Source organism: Dermochelys coriacea, chromosome 21 (genome assembly GCF_009764565.3).
Source record: "Dermochelys coriacea isolate rDerCor1 chromosome 21, rDerCor1.pri.v4, whole genome shotgun sequence".
Lineage (NCBI taxonomy): Eukaryota > Metazoa > Chordata > Testudines > Dermochelyidae > Dermochelys > Dermochelys coriacea.
Genome location: NC_050088.1, coordinates 10,412,924 through 10,432,141, shown reverse-complemented (window position 1 = coordinate 10,432,141; position 19,218 = coordinate 10,412,924). Strand labels below are relative to the sequence as shown.

Genomic DNA, 19,218 nt, shown 5'->3' with positions numbered 1-19,218 from the left:
AGTTCCACCTCCCAGGTCCACTAGATAACAGTTCCTCCCTACAGATAGTTTTATTCACTACTTCAGCGCAGCCACTCGTGTGGAAGGCAGCGGCTGTTTGACAGAGCATAGCAACAGTGTAGAATAGGGTAGGAAGTGGAGAATGCCAGTGCCACTGAAACTGCCAGGGGATTTTAAAAAGGCAGAAGAGATGTCAGGATGCTTCGGCTCTTGCAAACAGTGCGATTGCATTATGAATGCTCCCAGGAGAGCAGGAGCTTGGGTTTATGTCTCCTTTGAAAGGCGGCACCTGGTAACAGCGCGGCGCTCCCTAATGACATTCACTGGGACCCCGGAGACGGGCTAGAGCTGCGTGAATCGGGGGGAAATATTCTCTGCGTGTTTCTGTTTGAATGCCAATCCACATTGGCATTTGTCCGCCTTTGTGATTTCTTTTCATGTTCTTCAGTGCTTAAGCTTTACTCGCATGTGCGCAAGGAGATGACCCATCTGGATTTGTGTTTAAGGCACTGCAGTCAGGAGACTCTTGATACTGATACTGCCATGGACTTTCTGGGTGACCTTGGGCAAGTCACTTTATCTCTCTGGATCTAAAACAGGGGTGATACTTCCTTTCTCCTGCCCTTTGCTTTGGGGGCAGAGAGTCTCTCTTAGTATGTGTCTGTATGTGTCTTAGTATATGTCTCTCTTAGTATGGGCCCTGATCTAAGCTCTATGGTGGTAACACAATGAATAATAATAAAGTGCTCACAAAAGACGGATATAAAACTTGAATATTTGCCAAAGGTGCATTGTAGATTCACTGGTAAAATTTGCCGTTTATGTGGTGGTGGTCAGTTACATAAATCATCTGCTCAAGGAAGGAAACAAGGCCCCATGTCATTATGATCACTACCCAATGCAGTGCAAATTATGAATATCTGCTGCATGGCATTTGTGAGCAATAGGCAGGCCAAGTCTGATTCCCTGAAGAAATTTGCATATCATGGTGGTTAGCTAATGAATTTGAGAATCTCATGGCCAGGGCATATAGCCAAAGTTTCTGATTAAATGATTCATTGTGAATTATTTGCTGTCAGATACTGATGGGGTGAATTGTGCAATCTATTGAACTGCCAACACCACCTCTTGCAGCACCTGAGCTTTCCCTGGAGGGCATCTGACTGCAGCCTTGGCCCAGCCTTATGAAATCAGACAAGATTGGAACTAGCTGAGGTCTAGCTGAGGTTTCTCCAGCTAGTCTTGTCCATTTTCCCTGTAACCCTGCAGGAGCTGGGGGAAGGTTGCAGAGATGTGTGCGTGTTAAGGAAAGCAAGTTTGCAAGAACCATGCAAACTTGGCAGCTGCTGGTAGAAGCAGCCAGTCTCTGCAACATACCCCGAAGACAGCTGGAGGGAGGGAGTGATGGCTGATGCAGGCTGCCATTTGTGTTGCAGGGTCAGTTTCCAGTAATGTTCAGAGCAGCTCAACAGTTTGTCCAGTCTGTTCTCCTGTCTCTAGCAGCAGCATCTCCCAGATATTTCAAAGGAAGGTGGTGGTGGTGGGGAAATAAACACAAGGCACCAGACCAGGGGTCCAATATACTGTATCCCAAAGGGAACCCTGACCCCAGCTGGAAAACAGCTCATGCCTTGAAGCATGAGAACAGAAAGTCTGGTCAGTTTGGCTATGGTGCCTGCAGATGCCATCGCTATTCTAGTGCTATTCATTCACGCTAGTGGGAAGTGACTGAAAGGCACTAGCCGATCTGAGTGGCAGCAGGGCAACGGAGAATCAGGCTCCTTCTGCTTTATTTTCTTTGTATTCTCCTAAACCATTTGCCTCCCTCATACTCTGCAGCAGTGAGTTCCCCAGGCTAATGATGTGGCATTTGAAATAGCTATATGTAAGTTTGGAAGGATTAGTTTTTATTGATCCATGTTGGTAAAGGTCGATGTCACTGTACGCACACAAACTGACGAAACAATATTTCCATCCACCGTAATCACAAGGTACAGCGAGGCAAAGTAAGGAAAACGCTGCTCAGGAACTTATTAGGGATTGATTTGAGGATATTCACTTGGTATATGTTGACATGTGCTGTTGATAATTTGTGCTTTAATGGTTATAAAGCTTTAACTTTGACTCGCAATGCCTACTGTCATTAAATACATAATGCTATGCCCCCCCCTGAATTTCATGCAACTGTGAACATGTAAATCGATAAGAAAATGCTAAAAAATAAATATTAATTGTATCTGTTGAAATGATAAGAAAATAAATATAAAATTCTTCCAAGACTAGGTATATGTTCCTCTTAGAATCGTTTCCTAGCTGTTGCTGTTTACATGTATAAAGATAATTCTCTTTTTACTCTTAAACCCTTCTTCTTCATAACAGAGTGTCAGCATTTTCCACTTCCCCATCTTAAGTTTGACACTGACTTTGGGTCCATGCATGCACTGAAATGTCAGTTATTGTCCCATCCACACAGTGCTTTAGGCACATCAGGTCTGACAAAGCATGAGCCTCAGCTGGGATTAATCTGTGGAGCTCCATGGGAGTGGATTTACTCCAGCTGATGGTCTGGCCTGGCCAATGAGAGAGGATCAAAAGAGCTCAGAAGAACAGAGACCCCTGCTGGTCTGGACACTTTTTAAACCACGGGGTGCATAGGTTATGGAGCATGCAGACTTTTCAAGGAGCCTGAGCCTCAGGCTGAATTCCCCATAGGTGGCATGCAGCCCTGTGTGGATGTCTGAGCTCATAAGCCGTGCCTGTGGTGGGTGCATGCTCCTCCATTTGAATCTGCTTGAGAAGACACATGGCATTTCCATTCAGACCTGTTAGCGCTGTGTTTGCCTTCTTCACATGCATGTTAAGGTCAGAATAACCAACTGACACGGTCCTGTCTACACTTTAATCTCTGTCTAGAATCTATAACACAGTAGTCCTCCCACATGGATAAACTCAGTTTGCTCTGCAGAGTAGATAGGACCGAGACAAACTCTCAAACCACCTTGGACACCCCAAAGCGAGGGAGGTATCATCCCCATTTAACACATAGGGAAACTGAGGCCCAGCGGTGACGTGTCACACAGGCACTCACTGGCAGAGCTGGGGAGGTGGAACCCAGGTGCCCTGACTTTAACCCACTTCTCCTGTGCATTAACCTTGAGACTATGTTTCCTCCCATTCCACAGTTGCTCTTCATCTCCTGCCTACGCTTGCCAGAGCTATTGCCTTGACTACAGATTGCCAGAGGCTGGCTCTGTGCGCCGTGAACACGTAGGTTTTGAAGCATCTGGCCAGGAGCCAATCAGTGCTATGTGAAGAGTGGAGACATCTCCCAAGGGGATAAGGCCAATAACATACTGGGGACGTCGGAGGATCTGCCCTCTCCTCAGCATGCAGGTCTCTCAGGCGCACAGGGACAGGGAATGCCCAGGGAACGTCAGACTGGCACGTCCTGGGATTCCAACTGGAAAGACTTGGCAAGCCCAGGTGTAGCGCAATGTGGTGTCTGCCAGAGCCAGCCAGCCTCCTTCCCACTGCTGTGGACTCTTCGAAAGCTGCTTTAATCAAGAGAGAGTTCCCTCTCCCAAGGGAACTGCAACCCAGCCCCGTCTGAATGGCAGGGCCAGAATTCCAATTAGTGGGGAATCCAAAGAGAAGAGTCACAACATGGTGGCTGGGGAGGGGGGGAGTTTCAAGTGAGGTCCCTACATCCCTATCGAGGCATCCAAATAAGTGGCCTGATTTCCAGAGATGCCCAACACCCCACAACTCAGTGGCAGTCATGGGGCTCTGCGGGTGCTTAGTCCCTCTGGAAATCAGGTCTCTTATTTATGTGCTGAGATAAGGATATAGGTGAATAATTTTAAGCACCCAAGTTTGAAGACTTCAGCCACCATCTTCGATTCAACTCAGCCGTTCCTTGATTGCTAGTATGAGAAAGACACCCCTGTGGCTTTGCTGTCATGAGCTCTGTACTAGCCTGATTTGCAAAGGGGTGTAGAGCCCTCTACCTGCATTAACTTCAGCGGGAGTTATGGGCATTCAGCTTCTTGAAAAATGATCCCCAAATTTGCTTTTGACACCTCTGCCCCCAAGCTCTCAGGAGGAAGGGAGAGCAGACTTAGCTCTGGGCCACTGAAGGCTCCTGGATCTGTGCTGTGAGCATCTCCCATGTTACAGGATCTGGTAATGACACGATAGTCACCTGATGTAGTTAAAGCAGGGTACAGAAGGGACTGAACAAGGTGTTAACAGGGTCCACAATTTAGGGACCATGAATGCTGCAAGGCCAAACCATGTGTTAATTGGGCTGGACACAACTGTGTTGCAGCTGGATCTGAGGATGCAGGACTAGTTTCTGTAGTGAGGAGGCTTAGAGGTGGGCACAGAGCACTGAGGTGATATGTGCTATGGGGCTTGGAGACATGATATGGAACCTCATGGACTATTGGACTGTCTGTGGCACTGGGCCTTGGAGACCATCTGTTAGGACACAGGATGGGGCCTCAGAGCTGGCTGGGGGTGCCCTATGGCCTTTGCCAGTTGGCTGAGGATGGGGTGGAAGACCTGCAGTTGAGGGACATTTAAAGCTTCTCCATTATGTCTGCCCTGAAGTCTTTGTTGGATTCTACCCATCCTTCCCACAAATAGGAAAGTCCAGCTCCTCCCAGGAGATCCCTGGTTTTCTCCTCCTCGGGGCCATGGAGGTATCTCAGATAACTCACCACGCGATAGCTGGAAGGCATCTCCCCTCATCCCTCCCATGGAGCAGTCTCAGGATGGGTGGCAGTGGGGCACCACTGGACCCGCAGCAGTGTCCGAGCTGAAGCAAGGGTGTGGCAGCAAGACCCATTGACGTCAGTACCGGTGCCTACAGCACGCCCGTGGCCCTGGGGCGGCTACTGTGCCCCCGTGGCACTGAGTTGATCCGGAGGTGGGGGGGACCTTAGACCCGGACGAGGCAGCAGCAGCCCTGACGGAAGGAGGGGCCCTGCCCCAGAGAAGCCTGCACGGCACAGTGCACCGAACGGCTCCCTCGCTGCCCCCTGCCGTGGAGGGGCCAGCAGGCTGCTGCCAGGGCCCTGGGCAGACACTGCCTGGTCCCCTGCTGTAGCTACATGCTGCCCCTTTTCCCCGCGGCAAGACCCCCCTCCCGCAGCTGGTGTGAACCTGACAGCGCCTCCCAGCGGGTGGGGGGGAGACGGGGCTGCCCCACTGCAAACCCTTCCCAGCCCGCCCAGGGCTACTGGGGCAACAGCTCCTCCTGGGCCTTCTTCCCTTCCCCTCCTCCTCCTCCTCCTCCCTGCCCAGATCCCTCCGCCCCCTAGCTCCCACCCCCACCCCGCTGGCCGGCTCGCCCTGGCCAAGGAGGCGAGCAGCTGCTGCCCCCTGCCGCCTCCCCGCTGCACCAGCAGCCGCCCCCGCCTGGCCCCGCCCCAGCCGAGGCCCCGCCCCGCCGCGGCCGGCTGTCAGTCACGCGCCTCGGGGCCCTTCCGGATGGGTGGGGCGAGGAGGGGGTGCGCGGGGCCGGGCGGCAGGTAAGGGGCTGGCGCTGCCCGGAGCTCGTGGCATGCAAAGGTGGGGGCTGGAGGGTGGCAGCAAAGGGAGAGGGGGCAGGGCGGGGTGCAGTGGGGTAGAGGGGGGCAGCAAAGGGGGGGACACAGCAGGGCAAAGGGAGAGGGGGCAGGGCAGGGTGCAGTGGGGTAGAGGGGGGGCAGCAAAGGGAGGGGGGGACATAGCAGGGCAAAGGGAGGGTGTGGGGGTGGCAGCAAAGGGAGAGGGGGCAGGGTGGGGTGCAGTGGGGTAGAGGGGGGCAGCAAAGGGAGGGGGGACACAGCAGGGCAAAGGGAGGGTGTGGGGGTGGCAGCAAAGGGAGAGGGGGCAGGGCGGGGTGCAGTGGGGTAGAGGGGGGGCAGCAAAGGGAGGGGGGGACATAGCAGGGCAAAGGGAGGGTGTGGGGGTGGCAGCAAAGGGAGAGGGGGCAGGGCGGGGTGCAGTGGGGTAGAGGGGGGGCAGCAAAGGGAGAGGGGGGACACAGCAGGGCAAAGGGAGGGTGTGGGGGTGGCAGCAAAGGGAGAGGGGGAAGGGCGGGGGGGACGCAGCAGGGCAGAGGGAAGGTCTGGGGGTGGCAGCAAAGGGAGTGGGGGCAGGGTGGGGGGATGCAGCAGGGCAAAGGGAGGGTCTGGGGGTGGCAGCAAAGGGAGGTGGGTGCAGTGGGGTAAAGGGGGGCTGCGGGGGGCAGTAAAGGGAGAGGGGGCAGGGCAGGGGGGGTTGCAGCAGGACAAAGGGGAGCTGGGGGGTGGGGTAAAGGGGAGTTGAGGGGGACAATGAAGGGGGAGGGGGCAGGGTGGGGGGACACAGCAGGGCAAAGGGAGGGTCTGGGGGTGGCAGCAAAGGGAGAGGGCGTGGGGCAAAGGGGGGCTCAGGGAGGCAGCAAAGGGAGAGGGGGCAGGGGTTGGGGTGCAATGGGGTAAAGACAAAGTGGAAGCTGGCAGGAGAGGTACTGGAAAGCGAAGGGTGGCCAGACTAGGGGAAAGCAGGAGTCTCTCTGGGGGCGGGTTAGGGGAAAGCGTAGCAAGCAAAGCACAGCAAGCTGCAGAGAGTGTCCACTAGCCCACAGGGTTTTCTGGCAGGGCTTGAGTTTGAGCCTGTGCTTTTCCTTCCTCAGGACCCAGCTGTAGGGCTTTGCAAAGCCTCCCCGAGCGGGTGATGAACACACCTCGGGAGTGACGCCTTGCCAGCAGCAGCCATTGCACACGCTGCCCGAGCGCTGTGGAGTTTTTGGTGGTGAGCAGGGCATGCACTAACAACGGGGGACCTGGGAGCAGGTGCTATGTGTACGGGGATGGAGAACACGGCGGGTAAAGTGGGACACTGCCACCAGGTTAAAAACGATGAAGCCCCCTAGCTCGGTACCAATAATCCTATAGATAACTAAGTTCTAAACATCTATTCATTTCTCACTATGCGTGCAGGCCCTGATCCTGCAATGGGCTCCATACCAGCAGTTCCCTGCTATAGGGGATCAAAAGGCCGATACCTGTTTCAGGATTTTAGAGCCTTATTCATTGCATTTCTTTTCTGCTTGGGAAATGCAGGCTGACTCCTATGAGTCTGGTGCATACATAAGATAGATGTTACAATTCTATTTTTTTTTTTTGTGTGTGTTTGAGTACAAGGAGACTCCAGGCCCATCTGCTACGGTGTCCGTTCCAGATGGGCTTTAAGGGCGAGTCTGAGTGCTGTCTCTTGTGCAGACTTTACATTTGTTCTTTCTTTGTTGGGTTTTCCCCCCCTGAATCTGAAATAAGCCTTCAAGGTTTGAAAGCCATCTGTGCTCTGTCTGGGGGATACAGTACCACAGAAATGTAGGGATGGAAAGGACCTCAAGAGGCCACCTGTTCCATCCCCCCCCACACTGGGGCAGGGGTAAGTAAATCATGGATACCAGGATTAATGATGCCATGGCCTAGTACTGTGGGATTTGGGCTGCTGGTGGGGAATGTTTGCATCCAAGCACGACAATATTTCTTAGGACCATTCTGCCTTCTTTCCCCCAAACCTGGCTCTCGACTGGCTGCCAGCATTCCTTCAAAGGAGGAGAGACCAGATTGTGGATTTGGAAGCTTTTTGGGGTGCAGACGGTTTTTCCTTTTTGGTTTATATTTTTTTTTGTATAACACCTAACACAATGGGCTCATGGGCCATCACGAGGTGTGACGGTAATACAAACAATAAACAATGGTGGAGCCTGGGATGAGTCCTGCACAGGACTCTGTCAAGCTGCTCCCTGTGGCTCTTTGGGCAATTCCCTGTAGCAGATAAAAGTCCATTGTGCTCTTCTGAGATGCATCTTCATGGCTGTTTGGTGCATAAGGGCTTCCAGGGTGTCTCCTGACTCCAGAATGCTTGGGGGTCTGCTCCCAAGCCAAGGTCTGGCCTTTGCTGTCGATTTTGGTATGTGTCTTTATCCATCTCAAGAGAGTTTTTGTCTGTGCTTTGTATTGCAAACTCGTGCTCTGAGATACTTGTCCACGGCAGAGATTCTTTCATGGGTTAAGCTGCTGGGGGAGGTCTCTGCACTGGCATCACGGAGGAAAGATTCGAAACAGAGTTGAGCTGTTTTTCCCCCTCCTCCCCGCCTGCAAATGACGCATTGTTAATTATTATTTGTATTACCACTGCTGCACCCAGGGCTCATTGTGCTAGGGGCTGTGAGCTGTCTCTGAAATGATGTCCTCATCTGGGTGTTTCTGTGGGAGCAGTGAGGCTGTTGGCATTTCCTTGAGCCTAGAGCTGTTATTGGTGTCAGGCTAATGCCTAGGGTTCCAGCTGAGATCAGGGCCCTGGTGTGCTAGGAGCTGTATGTGCATGTAGTGAGGAATGGTGCTCATGACCTAAATAGGTGAGACAGATAAAGGGGCGGAGAAACAAAGCATTACCATCCTCGTCTTTTATAGGTGGGGAACTGAGGCACAAAGAGGGTGACGTGCCCAAGGTCATACAGGAGTCAGTGGCATAACAGGGAACTGAACTCAGGTCCCAAAGGCCAGTGCCTAAAGCACAGGCCCATCCCCTCTCTCTAGTAGATGCAGCGGCACAACAGGGTGGTGGCGAGGGGTGTGGGCTTCAATCCCTGCCCAGATTGCAGGCTGATATTACCTAGCACTGCAGAGGGCTGTGTCCTTCTCTGGCACCTTTCCTCTCAGCACCTCACAAACGTTACCAAGATGTCTGCCTCATGCCTGGGGGCTTAGGAGGGTGAAGGGAGGCGCATCATCCCCGTTTTAACTGATGAGGAAACTGAGAGAGGTGACTGGCCCATGCTTGCACCGGGGCCGACTCTGTCTTGGGCAAATCACTTCCCCCTTTTTTGTGCCTCCGTTTTTCCCCATCTGTCAAAATGGGGGTGAAGTTATTGATGCAGAGTGCTTGGGGCTCTGTGGCTGGGCCGTGTTCTCTGAGCACAGCGAAGCATTGGAAAGCAGATGCTCAGCGAGTGCAGGCTTGTTTTTAAATGTGCAGTTTCCCTATACAGTATGGGTAGCTTTTTAAAGTATCCCTTTCCTGAGTGCATTACTCATGCTCATAGGTTTAAACGGTAAGGATCCGATCCATTACCTGCTACTCCTTCCCTTGACCCTAATGGGCATTGGGTAGGGCCTGAAGCAACCCGCTACGCTACATGCCAAAGGCTTGAATATGTTTCCTCTGCGGAAATCGGCTGTCATGGTCAGTCTGTGACTGACTCATGACTCGTGTTATACGCCATGGTACCAATTTGGCGGCTTCACATTCTTCCCCCCTGGCTGGAATTTGGCAGCTGAATGGGAGAAACTGATTTGAATCTTAAATCTATGCTCTTGTTTTGATTGTTTGTTTATGGCCGAGAGGGTCAGCCAAGAGGTTGTCTTCCTGATGAAGATCGGAGCCACCCCTCTGTCTCCTCTCGAGCAGCTGCGTCCGATGCAATGAGTAACGCGACCACTCCCACCTCCGCCGGGACCTCCAGCGACTCCTTGGTAGGGTATGTCCTGGTGCCCTTCTTCTTCATCACCGTCGTGGGCATCGTTGTGGTGGTGGTAAGAGACTTGTTTTTGTTTGGAAGAGTTCAGCCTGCCCCCATGATGTACAGATGCGATCCTCTAGGTCGCTGGTTCAAATCCATGAATTGACTAAAAGTTGTTACGGCCTCGGTGGCTGCTGGTCCCAGTGTGGATCACGCTATAGAAACGATCCCCTCTCATTGGGAGCTCCGGCAGAGACCAAGGGCTGAATGAGCCCCATGGAGACCACACTCCCCTCTTGCCCCTAGACATGTTCTCTCCAGGTTGGGGCTGACCTATGCTGGTGTGTGATGAGCTTAAGTTGCTGCTGCCTGGGCCATCCCTGCTTGTGACTAGAGGATGTCAGTCCACCTGAGGGGTGGCCGTGTGAGGCCTTTCCCCAGCACTGACATCCCAAAAGAGTTGGGGAGTGTGAGATCCGGGAGGGCGTGGTTCCCTGCTGGCCTGGCAGAATCTGCCCTGTCGATACAGTGCCTGGTGGCTTCTTGTCTCTGATCTTTGGCTGTTTGCTAGGAGGGCACTGGGCATTTAAATACACACACACGGAAGTGCATCGACTCTCTTTCTCAGTCACGAGTGGCCTCCACAAACACCTGACTACATCTCAGCTCCTTAGAGCTGGACTGGCCCAGGCAGCTTGCTTAGTCGAAGAGCTCAAATCTAAAACCAAAACCCGAGAGACCCTCCTGCCCCAAACAGTTTTGTTCGAATCGAGGAGGGGAGACCTGGGGTGGGGTTGCATGTGAAGGGAGGATTCATTGTAAGTGGGCAATGATGGGCCAAAGACCATCCCCAGGGTGGTGTCTTGTAGACTATAAATAGGGTGAGGGGATTGGAGGGCTTTTTTGAATTTTTTTTTTTTTTTTAAGGAAGTGTGTTCTAGCTTGACCACAAGGCATGAACTTAATGCAGGAATTATTGGGTGAGGTTCTCTGGCCTGGCCTGTGCAGGAGGTCAGAGCAGAAGGTTCTAATGGTCCTTCCTGGCCTATGGTGATGGGGTACACAGCCTTTCGCCTCTGCCAGCGGGATGGGTACTGCTTGCAGGCCACCCAGCAGCTGTCTGTGAAATGGGCGGATTTATCTGCTTCCTGCTGAACATGTGTCCGGATCACAAATCAGATGCCAATGCTGGCAGCTTGCTGGCAGTGGAATGGACTAGAGAGACCGAGCTTCTTTGGAACAGGCTCTTCCCGAGTGGCCAACTCCTCGCTAACACCTAGTGCCAGCATCTCCAAAGAGCTCAGCCGCCAGTGTGCGGAGCTGTCCTGAAAATCTGGCTTCAGGTGCCTGGAGACCTCCGGCCAAAAGTTGTGGTCCATTGACAGGGGATGGTATGGGAGAAAGACAATGCTGCCACCCTCCAAATGGAGGTCTCAAGGGCTGGCCAGGCCCTTTCATTTGGGCCAAACTCACTTTAAATGTGATAACGCCAACCGATGGGCTGTGTTCCTGTTCACTACATGCTTTTTTTTCCCCCCACTGCAGATGATGTACATTCAGAAGAAGAGGAGGTAAGTGGCTAAGTCTGGGGCTGCTGGTGTGTTAGGAAGGGAAGTCTGGGTTTGCTTTGGCTGGAGAAGAGTGGTGGTCGTATGGCATCTGCATCTGGAGATAGTAGAGTAGATCCAGACTCACTCTGGGGAGCACGGGGGCCTTTGTGTGTCTGGGAGAGAACTCACTGGCTGTAGTCACTTGGTCCCTTTAGATTTAGGGTCTCCCCCTAGATCAGGAATGGTGCTAAGGGAAGGGAGGGTGTGCAGTGAGATTAACCTCTGTCTACGTCCACCTTCTGTGGCAATGAGTATCTTCCACCTGACTTGGATACTTGGCTCAGTGACACCACATCCTTTGTGTGCGGCTGCGACCTGTGGGGGCAAAAGCTGTGGGCTCAAACGCTGCAGTCCTTGCACGGGCCAAACTCCCATTAACTTCAGCGTGCTTGGTCCCAGTGTGCTAGGCGCTCTGCTGCCCCGAGGAGCTTAGACCCGAGTGTAAGAGGAGACAGCGGGTGGATTGAACAAAGAGATGGGGGAGGAGCACGAGGTAACAGCTAGCTGGTTGCTTTGAATGAGGAAGGAGTGCTGGCTTTGGCCCATGGGCTCTAGACCTGGGGTAAGATTTTCAAAGCCGTTTAGACATTCAAATTAAGGCAAGGAAGGTGTCTACATCCCCTAAGCAGCTCTGGAAATCTCAGCCCCCGTGACTGTCCCACGTCCTCTGTTGGCCGTGTGACCCTATTGTCAGCATCAGTCTTTGGTCCATGGCGGAGCTGCGGGTTCCCAGAGCAGCCTCGCAGTCCCCTGTCTCTGCCCGTGTCAGGTTTGACAGGTTACGTCACCACTTGTTACCGATGTACAGCTACGACCCCGCAGAGGACCTGCATGAGGCTGAACAGGAGCTGCTGGGGGATCCAGACGACACCAAGGTGAGCTGCTCGGGTCCAGAGCCCACGCGCGAGGGCGGCTGTGAGCGAGCGGGCGGGCGGCATAAGCGGGTGTGTTGCCACTTGGAGCCAGGTGTCGGTCACGTTTGCTTTTGGGGTAACGTGCTTGTGAGTCAGGAGGATTGCCGGAGAGGAACGTGAGGAGGCTCTTTGGCAGGAGCAGTCTGGATGCTCGGTTATGTTCCTCATCCTAAATCGCCTGCTATAGATCTGTCCAGGAAAGCACTGTGCATTCAGCAGTCTTGTACAAGAGACACGGGGGATGGGGTCTGAGCACAGGACCAGGATCAGTGTTTGAGTGACTAGTTATGCGGGTGAGTAACAACCTTTCGGTGCCACTGTTGGTCTGTAAATACAGGGTGTCTCAAGCTTCTGTGTAGTCTCCCAGTGAGCTTGCTCCTGGTGGTTAAGTCCTAAGGGCTGTTGTAAAATGCTAAGTTGAAAAGGGTCACCGTCAACTTGGCAAACCACATTTTTGGTCTGGAAACTTTGTATCTAGTATTGTTAATGGTAACAGCAGAGATCCCTATCACCAGAGTGTTAGCAGAAAAGTTGGGGGTTGTGGTCGAGAATCAGCTTGACATGAGCTCCCGATGTGACGCTGTGGCCAAAAGGTTTAATACGTCTTGGGATGCAGAAACGGGGATTTTGAGTAGGAGTAGAGAGCTTATTTTACCTCTGCATTTGGCACTGGTGTGACTGCTGCTGGAATCCTGTGTCCAGCTCCGGTGCCCACAATTCAAGAAGGATGTTGATAAATTGGAGAGGCTTCAGATAGGAGCCATGAGAATGATCAATGGATCAGAAAACCTGCCTTATAGTCATAGATAGACTCAAGAAGCTCAGTCTATTTAGCTAAACAAAGAGAAGGTCAAGGAATGACTGACTTGATCACAGTCTATAAGTGTCTACAGGAGGAACAAATATTTAACAACGAGCTCTTCGTTTTAGCAGATAAAGGTTTAACATGATCCAAGGGCTGGAAATTGAAGCTAGACAAATTCAGAGTAAGGTGTTAAAATTTAACAGTGAGAGTAATTAACCATTGGAACAATTTCCCAAGGGTCGTGGGGGATTCTCCAGCACTGATCATTTTTCAAAGGAGACAGAATGTTTTCCTACAAGATCTGCTTTAGGAATTATTCTGGGGAAGTTCTCTGGCCTGTGTTACACAGGAGGTGATAATCACAATGGCCTCTCTTTGCCTAGGAACCTATGAATATATGAAATGAATTGGCCTTTCTCTGGCAGCTCTTTCTGTGTAGTCAGTTCAAAGGATTTCCTCAGTATTGTCAGGCCCCGACCTTGCAAACATTTTACCATGTAACTCATTGGGTCTATTCCCGGGTATAAAGTTATCTTTGTGTTTGCAGCATTGGTATTTCCTCTGCTGAAAAGAACCCTAAACTCTAACGAGAGCAGAAAAACCTTGTCATTTGCTTTTCAAAGGATTTTAACAAGATATTCTTTTTAAAGGGGCTCTGTCAGAAACAGGATTTTTTTTGCACTTGGTCCATTTAAAAAAAAGAGAGAAATTCACGTTGATTGTGTTCCTTTAAATATCATTGCTGTTACTCAACAGAAACCATTGAATAGAAATGGAGGTATATTTTTAAAAATCTGGCTTCAGAAAAAAATACGAAGAAATACCCACTTGCCTCTCAAAAATGTGGTTTTGAAAACTCCTTCATCTGCTGTAACTAGAGCTTTGATATATAATACTTCATAATACTGTGTGCAGTTCTGGTCTCCCATGTTTAAGAAGGATGAATTCAAACTGGAGCAGGTACAGAGAAGGGCTGCTAGGATGATCCGAGGAATGGAAAACCTGTCTTATGAAAGGAGACTCGAGGAGCTTGGCTTGTTTAGCCTAACCAAAAGAAGGTTGAGGGGAGATATGATTGCTCTCTATAAATATATCAGAGGGATAAATACCGGAGAGGGAGCGGAATTATTTGAAGCTCAGCACCAATGTGGACACAAGAACAAATGGATATAAACTGGTCATCGGGGAGTTTAGATTTGAAATTAGACGAAGGTTTCTAACCATCAGAGGAGTGAAGTTTTGGAATAGCCTTCCAAGGAGGCAGTGGGGGCAAAAGACCTATCTGGCTTTAAGATTAAACTCGATAAGTTTATGGAGGAGATGGTATGATGGGATGACATGATTTTGGCAATTAATTGATCTTTTAAATATTCATGGTAAATAGGCCCAATGGCCTGTGATGGGATGTTGGATGGGATGGGATCCGAGTTATTACAGAGAATTCTTTCCAGGGTATCTGGCTGGTAAATCTTGCCCATATGCTCAGGGTTTAGCTGGTCGCCATATTTGGGGTTGGGAAGGAATTTTCCTCCAGGGCAGATTCGAAGAGGCTCTGGAGGTTTTTCGCCTTCCTCTATAGCATGGGGCACAGGTCACTTGCTGGAGGATTCTCTGCTCCTTGAAGTCTTTAAACCACGATTTGAGGACTTCAATAGTTCAGACATAGATGAGAGGTTTATCGCAGGAGTGGGTGGGGGAGATTCTGTGGCCTGCATTGTGCAGGAGGTCAGACTAGATGATCATAATGGTCCCTTCTTACCTTAATCCTTAACCAGGATCAGTAAAAATTTGTACAAGATTTCCCCCTTTCTCAGATTGATCAGTCTGTCCTTTAAAATATGCCTGTAGTGACAGTGACCCCTGGGTGAAAGGAGGCTGCACAGTTGAGGGAATAAGGCATTGAATTGTGGATCAGGAAAGCTGAGTTCTGTTCTCAGCTCTGTAACTGACCTGGCTGGGTGTCCTTCGCTTCTCTCTGACTGTTTCCCTATCTGTGAAATGGGGATAATATCAGGCTTTGTAATGTGCTTTGAGATCTATGGTTTAAAAGCCGTATATAAGAATTAAGCATTTAGTAGTAGTATTATTTTATTTATTATTTTATTATGCACTTGAAATATGTAGAATATTCTGAATCTATAACTATTTAATGTAAAGCTCTCCAGAATAAAGTGGGCATATACTGTTAAAAATCACATCTTAAAATAAATGAATTAATAATACTGTAGATTACTAAAACTGTACAAAAGTCCAGATCTGACTTTCCATCATTTATATTGCTTTGCATTTCATTGCACTTGGATGATGAAAACAGGTCAGTTTCCCATTGTAGTTCTCACGTGCTAGCCCAAGGCTGCAGTGTTTGGGCTGCAAATACAGCAGGGGAATTTTTAACTTAATTATATTGAATTTATAAAACAAGAACCGGTTTTCACAAAACCCAAATGTGGGGCCTCAAGCTCTAATGTAAAGGGTGTAATGGACAGGGAGTTGAGAAGAGGCCAGGCGCTGGAGATAAACAACGTTGGCCGTGTGGAAATTAGGTCAGTGACTCAGGCTGAGTGTGGCGTGGCTGATTGCTGGGGATGTGTTAGCGCTGAAGTGATCACCAACAAAGCTGCATGATCTTGTTCAGGCAGCTGTCCTAGGCATGAGCATAATGCACTAGATCAGAACTAGAAGGAAATTTAGATCAAAAGGGTTCAATCCTTGCCTGTTTCTACTAGGCCTTCTTAGTAAGGCCAGGTCTACACTAAAACATTGTCAAGCCAGCTACGTTGCTAAGGGGTGTGACAAATCCATGCGCTGGGTGATGTGCTTAAGCCGATCTATCTCCCGGTGTATGCAGCACTAGGTTGACGGGAGAATTCTACACTGGGGTTTAGGTCGCCTTACTATGCTCACACTTCTGAGTAATGTATCTAGATTGACCTAACTTCATAATGTAAACCAGCCCATAGCATCTTTTCTGAGCTAGATTGCTGATTCAAATCCTGCCTGGATCAGCAGCAAGCTGTGCATTTACTCTCTGGTGGCACTACGGTGCCCCCCCCCCCCGGTGAAACGAAGTGGTTTAGATTCAGTTCCATTCCAAGCGGGCTAGTGTACATGCTACGCAAACTTGTACTGTAAGTGGTGCTAATTTGGGGCCCCTTTTGCAAGCAGACTCAGCAGAGGCCATGATTTGACTGGCTCTGAGACACTGAATCCTTTGGCCAGGGGAAGGTGCTGGGGACATTTTCCCTGCGCTTGCCCACGTTCTGCCTGTTTGGTGCACAAACCGAAGGCTTGGGTCTGCAGGATTGTGTAGGTTTTACAGGGTGGTGGAAACTCATTTATGAAAATAACTGGTTTGGGCAGACACTGTGGCTGTGATACTGGGCTTCAACTGAACTTTAAGGCATGTTCCATGAGAGAAACTGACCACTCCAGCTGATCTGGCTTCTCCAGCATCTCAAGAACTGCCTGTTATTACATGCCGTTGAGGAATGCTGTTTGCCGCTATGTCCTAGCCAGATAGCACCCAGCTGGGGACTGATGCATGGGATTTCCAGCGCATCAGCTCATTTTCAGGTCATGACACGTGGAGGGGGGGAAGGAAAACCAGCCCCTCATGATACAGACTGCGTTTGTTTGTTTTCACCGCTTCAGTGGATCTTGGGAATTCCTGAGTTCTAATCCTGACGCCTTCCACGCCTCTGGCAAATCGCTTAATCTCTGTGCCTTGGTTTCCTTATCTGACCGAGAGGTTAACCCTGACCTTGCTTTTGTGCCCACGAGGGGGAGAACGCCTGACACTTTGAAGGCAAATAAGTATGTATTGTTTGTTGCAGGTGATGCGAGGCTGGGGTGGATACCAGCCCCATCGGACTCCGCTCATGGACATGAAAGCGTAACGCAGCTCGGAGAGCAGTGCCCAGGCGATGTACTAACCACCTCCACCCTTCTCCCTTCTTCTCGATTTCTGTGCTAACGTCAAGTTCTCCCACATGGAGTTAATTGTTAAAGCTCCATCCTCCATTTCGCTCTACTTCCACTTGCCTCTCCCCATTCTGGGGCAGGTGGGCGTAGTCCCTGCCGGCTTTAGCTTCCGAGCGCTGTCAGACCATGCTCCTGCTGCCCCTGAGCGTTCCTGCCGGCGAAGCACTGAAGACATGGGCTGAATCTTGGGTTTGCACGTTTTGACCAGGAGCAGCTCTTTCCCCCTCTTGGTTGCGGAAATAAAACCCTCTGAGCCTTTTCACGCGGCCCAGAAGAGAGGCTGTCGATCCTGAGAGTGAGTTGATGAAACTCCGTCGCTGGGTGGCTCAAAGACTCAACCCCAATAAACCTAGGTTATCGCAGCCTCCCATTCAGTATAAGCCATTTAAAACCAACGCAGCTCTGGTATTGCAGATGCATCTCCTGACGGCACAGAGAACAAACCTCCTGCCATGCTGCCTATCTATTTATGCACATGCTGGGCGTGTTACTTTGCGTGGGGGCAGTCCCATCACAAATCTGATTGATTGCATCTCTTGCGCTCTCTGTATGGGAACTGTTGTTGAACTGTGCAGTTGGGGATCTTAATACCTAGTTTAATGGAGCCTTTGCTGCGATCTTGAAATAGCTGACAGCGAGCTATTTGATTTGATTTGAAGCAGTCCTTTGATTCCAGTCCCCCCAGGGCAGGGATGGGTCCAGTTTGCTTACGCAGTAAAAACAGGATGTGTTTAGTAGAGCAAAACTGTCTGTCTTTGCATTCAGACACGAGGCCTTATGTATTTGCCAAGGAGGAGAAGTCTTCCTGGCACAAAAGCTACTGGATAGTAAAACAACCGAACTCTGTAATAGTTCAGCAAGGTGGATCTTTCTATGTGGGTGATTTTTGTATTCAATAGTAGCTCATCTTTATATTTTGTAAATAAAAAGGCACCGTGAACATGAGTGTCTCTGGTAAGATCTCATTATTATTATTATTATTATTATTATTTTATTTTTTTTGTAATCTGCAGTTCCTGTCTTTCCGCTTAGAGCAGTCAAAACCCGTGCGAAGTGCAGCTTATGTTGTGTTAACCCTTTGTCAACTGTAGAGCTGGGCCTGGGACATCCTGACTGAAGAGGTACTGTGTCCTCTGAGCAGAACAGAAACCCCACCACCACTTGTCTTGAAATCAGGTCCACTGATCTCTCCAGACTGTGGCACGGAGTGTGTGTGGGGGAAGGCTGGTCCTTGGCTCGCTCCTGTCTGCTTGCTCTTTAGAGAATCCTTTATTTCCAGGATTCTCCTGACACTCTCCTATCCCTGCCCTGAATGCAGTAGAGATGGGTGCTAATGCTGAGTGCTTCATGCAAGCAGGTTGCATGTGGCTGTGACCCAGTGAGAGATTTTTCTTCTGCACTGGGAGATCCTGGGGTAAAAGGGCTGTTTTGTTTGCCTCCTTCAAACTGGGTGACAGGGAGCTTGGAAAAAAATAGAGATCTACATGGTATAGCCCTCGGCAGCTAAAACCAATCGTGGTTACAATGATGCTGAAGTTACAGATATACATTAGTAATTCAAATGCATGGTAACCATTCCAGAATGTCAATTTTAAAAATCCCTCAAATGTTAGAAACAGGACTTTGGAGCTGTGCTCCGGCTCTGCTCCAGCTCCAGGCAAAAACCTGCAGCTCCACTGCTCTGGAGCTGCTCCGCACTCCAGCTCCGGGCTCCGCTCAAAAGTCCTGGTTCGAAACCCAGAAAATGCAGAGTTAGGGCTGCACACTCCTCAAATAAGGTGCCTATATCACCTTAACTCTGACCCTTTAGATGCCTCCTCACCATCTTGTTTGAAACCTGGCCTCGAAGTTTGTTCCGTTAGATAGGTATCTGTGAATCTGCTGCCTTGTCCCTACAGTAACCTTTGCTGTTTTCATGGGCACTCTCTGTTGCGATTAGTGCCTGCGAGGCCTGTCTGGAGACATGAAAGCAACTGGGGTGCCATAGGGAATTGTAGCGCTCAATCCTGTGAAAGTGCTGAGCACCCAGGAGGAGCCTTCAGCCCCTGGCAGGATCGGAGCGATCATGGAAGAGTGGGGAACGGTAACGTCGCAAACGCAGTTTAATAGGGAATGTGCAACGTGAGCGTGTGCGTCATGGTCACCCAAAGCGCAATGTGGACAGCAGCCCACAAGCTAAGCAGCTGTGATGTGCATACACCATTTGTGGCCATTAACCAAATGAAACTTGTAGTGGGCAGCAAGTTTCTAACTTTCTTTGCAGCTCTGTGCGTGCAGGCTTGCAGTTCTTTACTCGCTGAGGTGCTCATGCTGTGTGGATGGGCACGAGTGAAAATCTAGATGCTGGGTGTGGTTTTCTTTGAGAAGGGCAGCCTTTACCTGGCAGCGTCTGGGTTTCTAACC

The 19,218-nt window shown here is 50.4% G+C and overlaps 1 protein-coding gene across 14 annotated transcripts; it reads left to right on the top strand.

Moving 5' to 3' along the window:
• The first annotated feature begins 5,424 nt into the window (after positions 1 to 5,424).
• SMIM29 (small integral membrane protein 29) lies at positions 5,425 to 17,760 on the top strand. 14 transcript variants are annotated; one of them, XM_043500569.1, is made up of 7 exons: positions 5,470 to 5,534; positions 6,672 to 6,783; positions 7,581 to 7,631; positions 9,390 to 9,578; positions 11,051 to 11,076; positions 11,885 to 11,990; positions 16,668 to 17,760. In XM_043500569.1, exons 4-7 carry the CDS (start codon positions 9,468 to 9,470, stop codon positions 16,728 to 16,730), a joined length of 306 nt encoding a protein of 101 aa, XP_043356504.1. In that variant the 5' UTR covers positions 5,470 to 5,534; positions 6,672 to 6,783; positions 7,581 to 7,631; positions 9,390 to 9,467; the 3' UTR covers positions 16,731 to 17,760. The 14 variants fall into 14 exon arrangements, with proteins under 14 accessions (XP_043356500.1, XP_043356503.1, XP_038235447.1 ...); XM_043500573.1 differs by having other exon boundaries at positions 5,473 to 5,534; positions 7,532 to 7,631; XM_043500572.1 differs by having other exon boundaries at positions 5,500 to 5,534; positions 6,665 to 6,783; positions 7,532 to 7,631.
• The last annotated feature ends 1,458 nt before the right edge of the window (positions 17,761 to 19,218 follow it).

Coding starts and splice junctions, on each gene's coding strand:
- SMIM29 (XM_043500565.1), top strand. CDS start 9,468: ATGAGTAACGCGACCACTCCCACCTCCGCCGGGACCTCCAGCGACTCC. Junction 9,579..11,050: donor TGGGCATCGTTGTGGTGGTG/GTAAGAGACTTG, acceptor CCCCCACTGCAG/ATGATGTACATTCAGAAGAA. Junction 11,077..11,714: donor TACATTCAGAAGAAGAGGAG/GTAAGTGGCTAA, acceptor ATTCAAATTAAG/GCAAGGAAGGTGTCTACATC.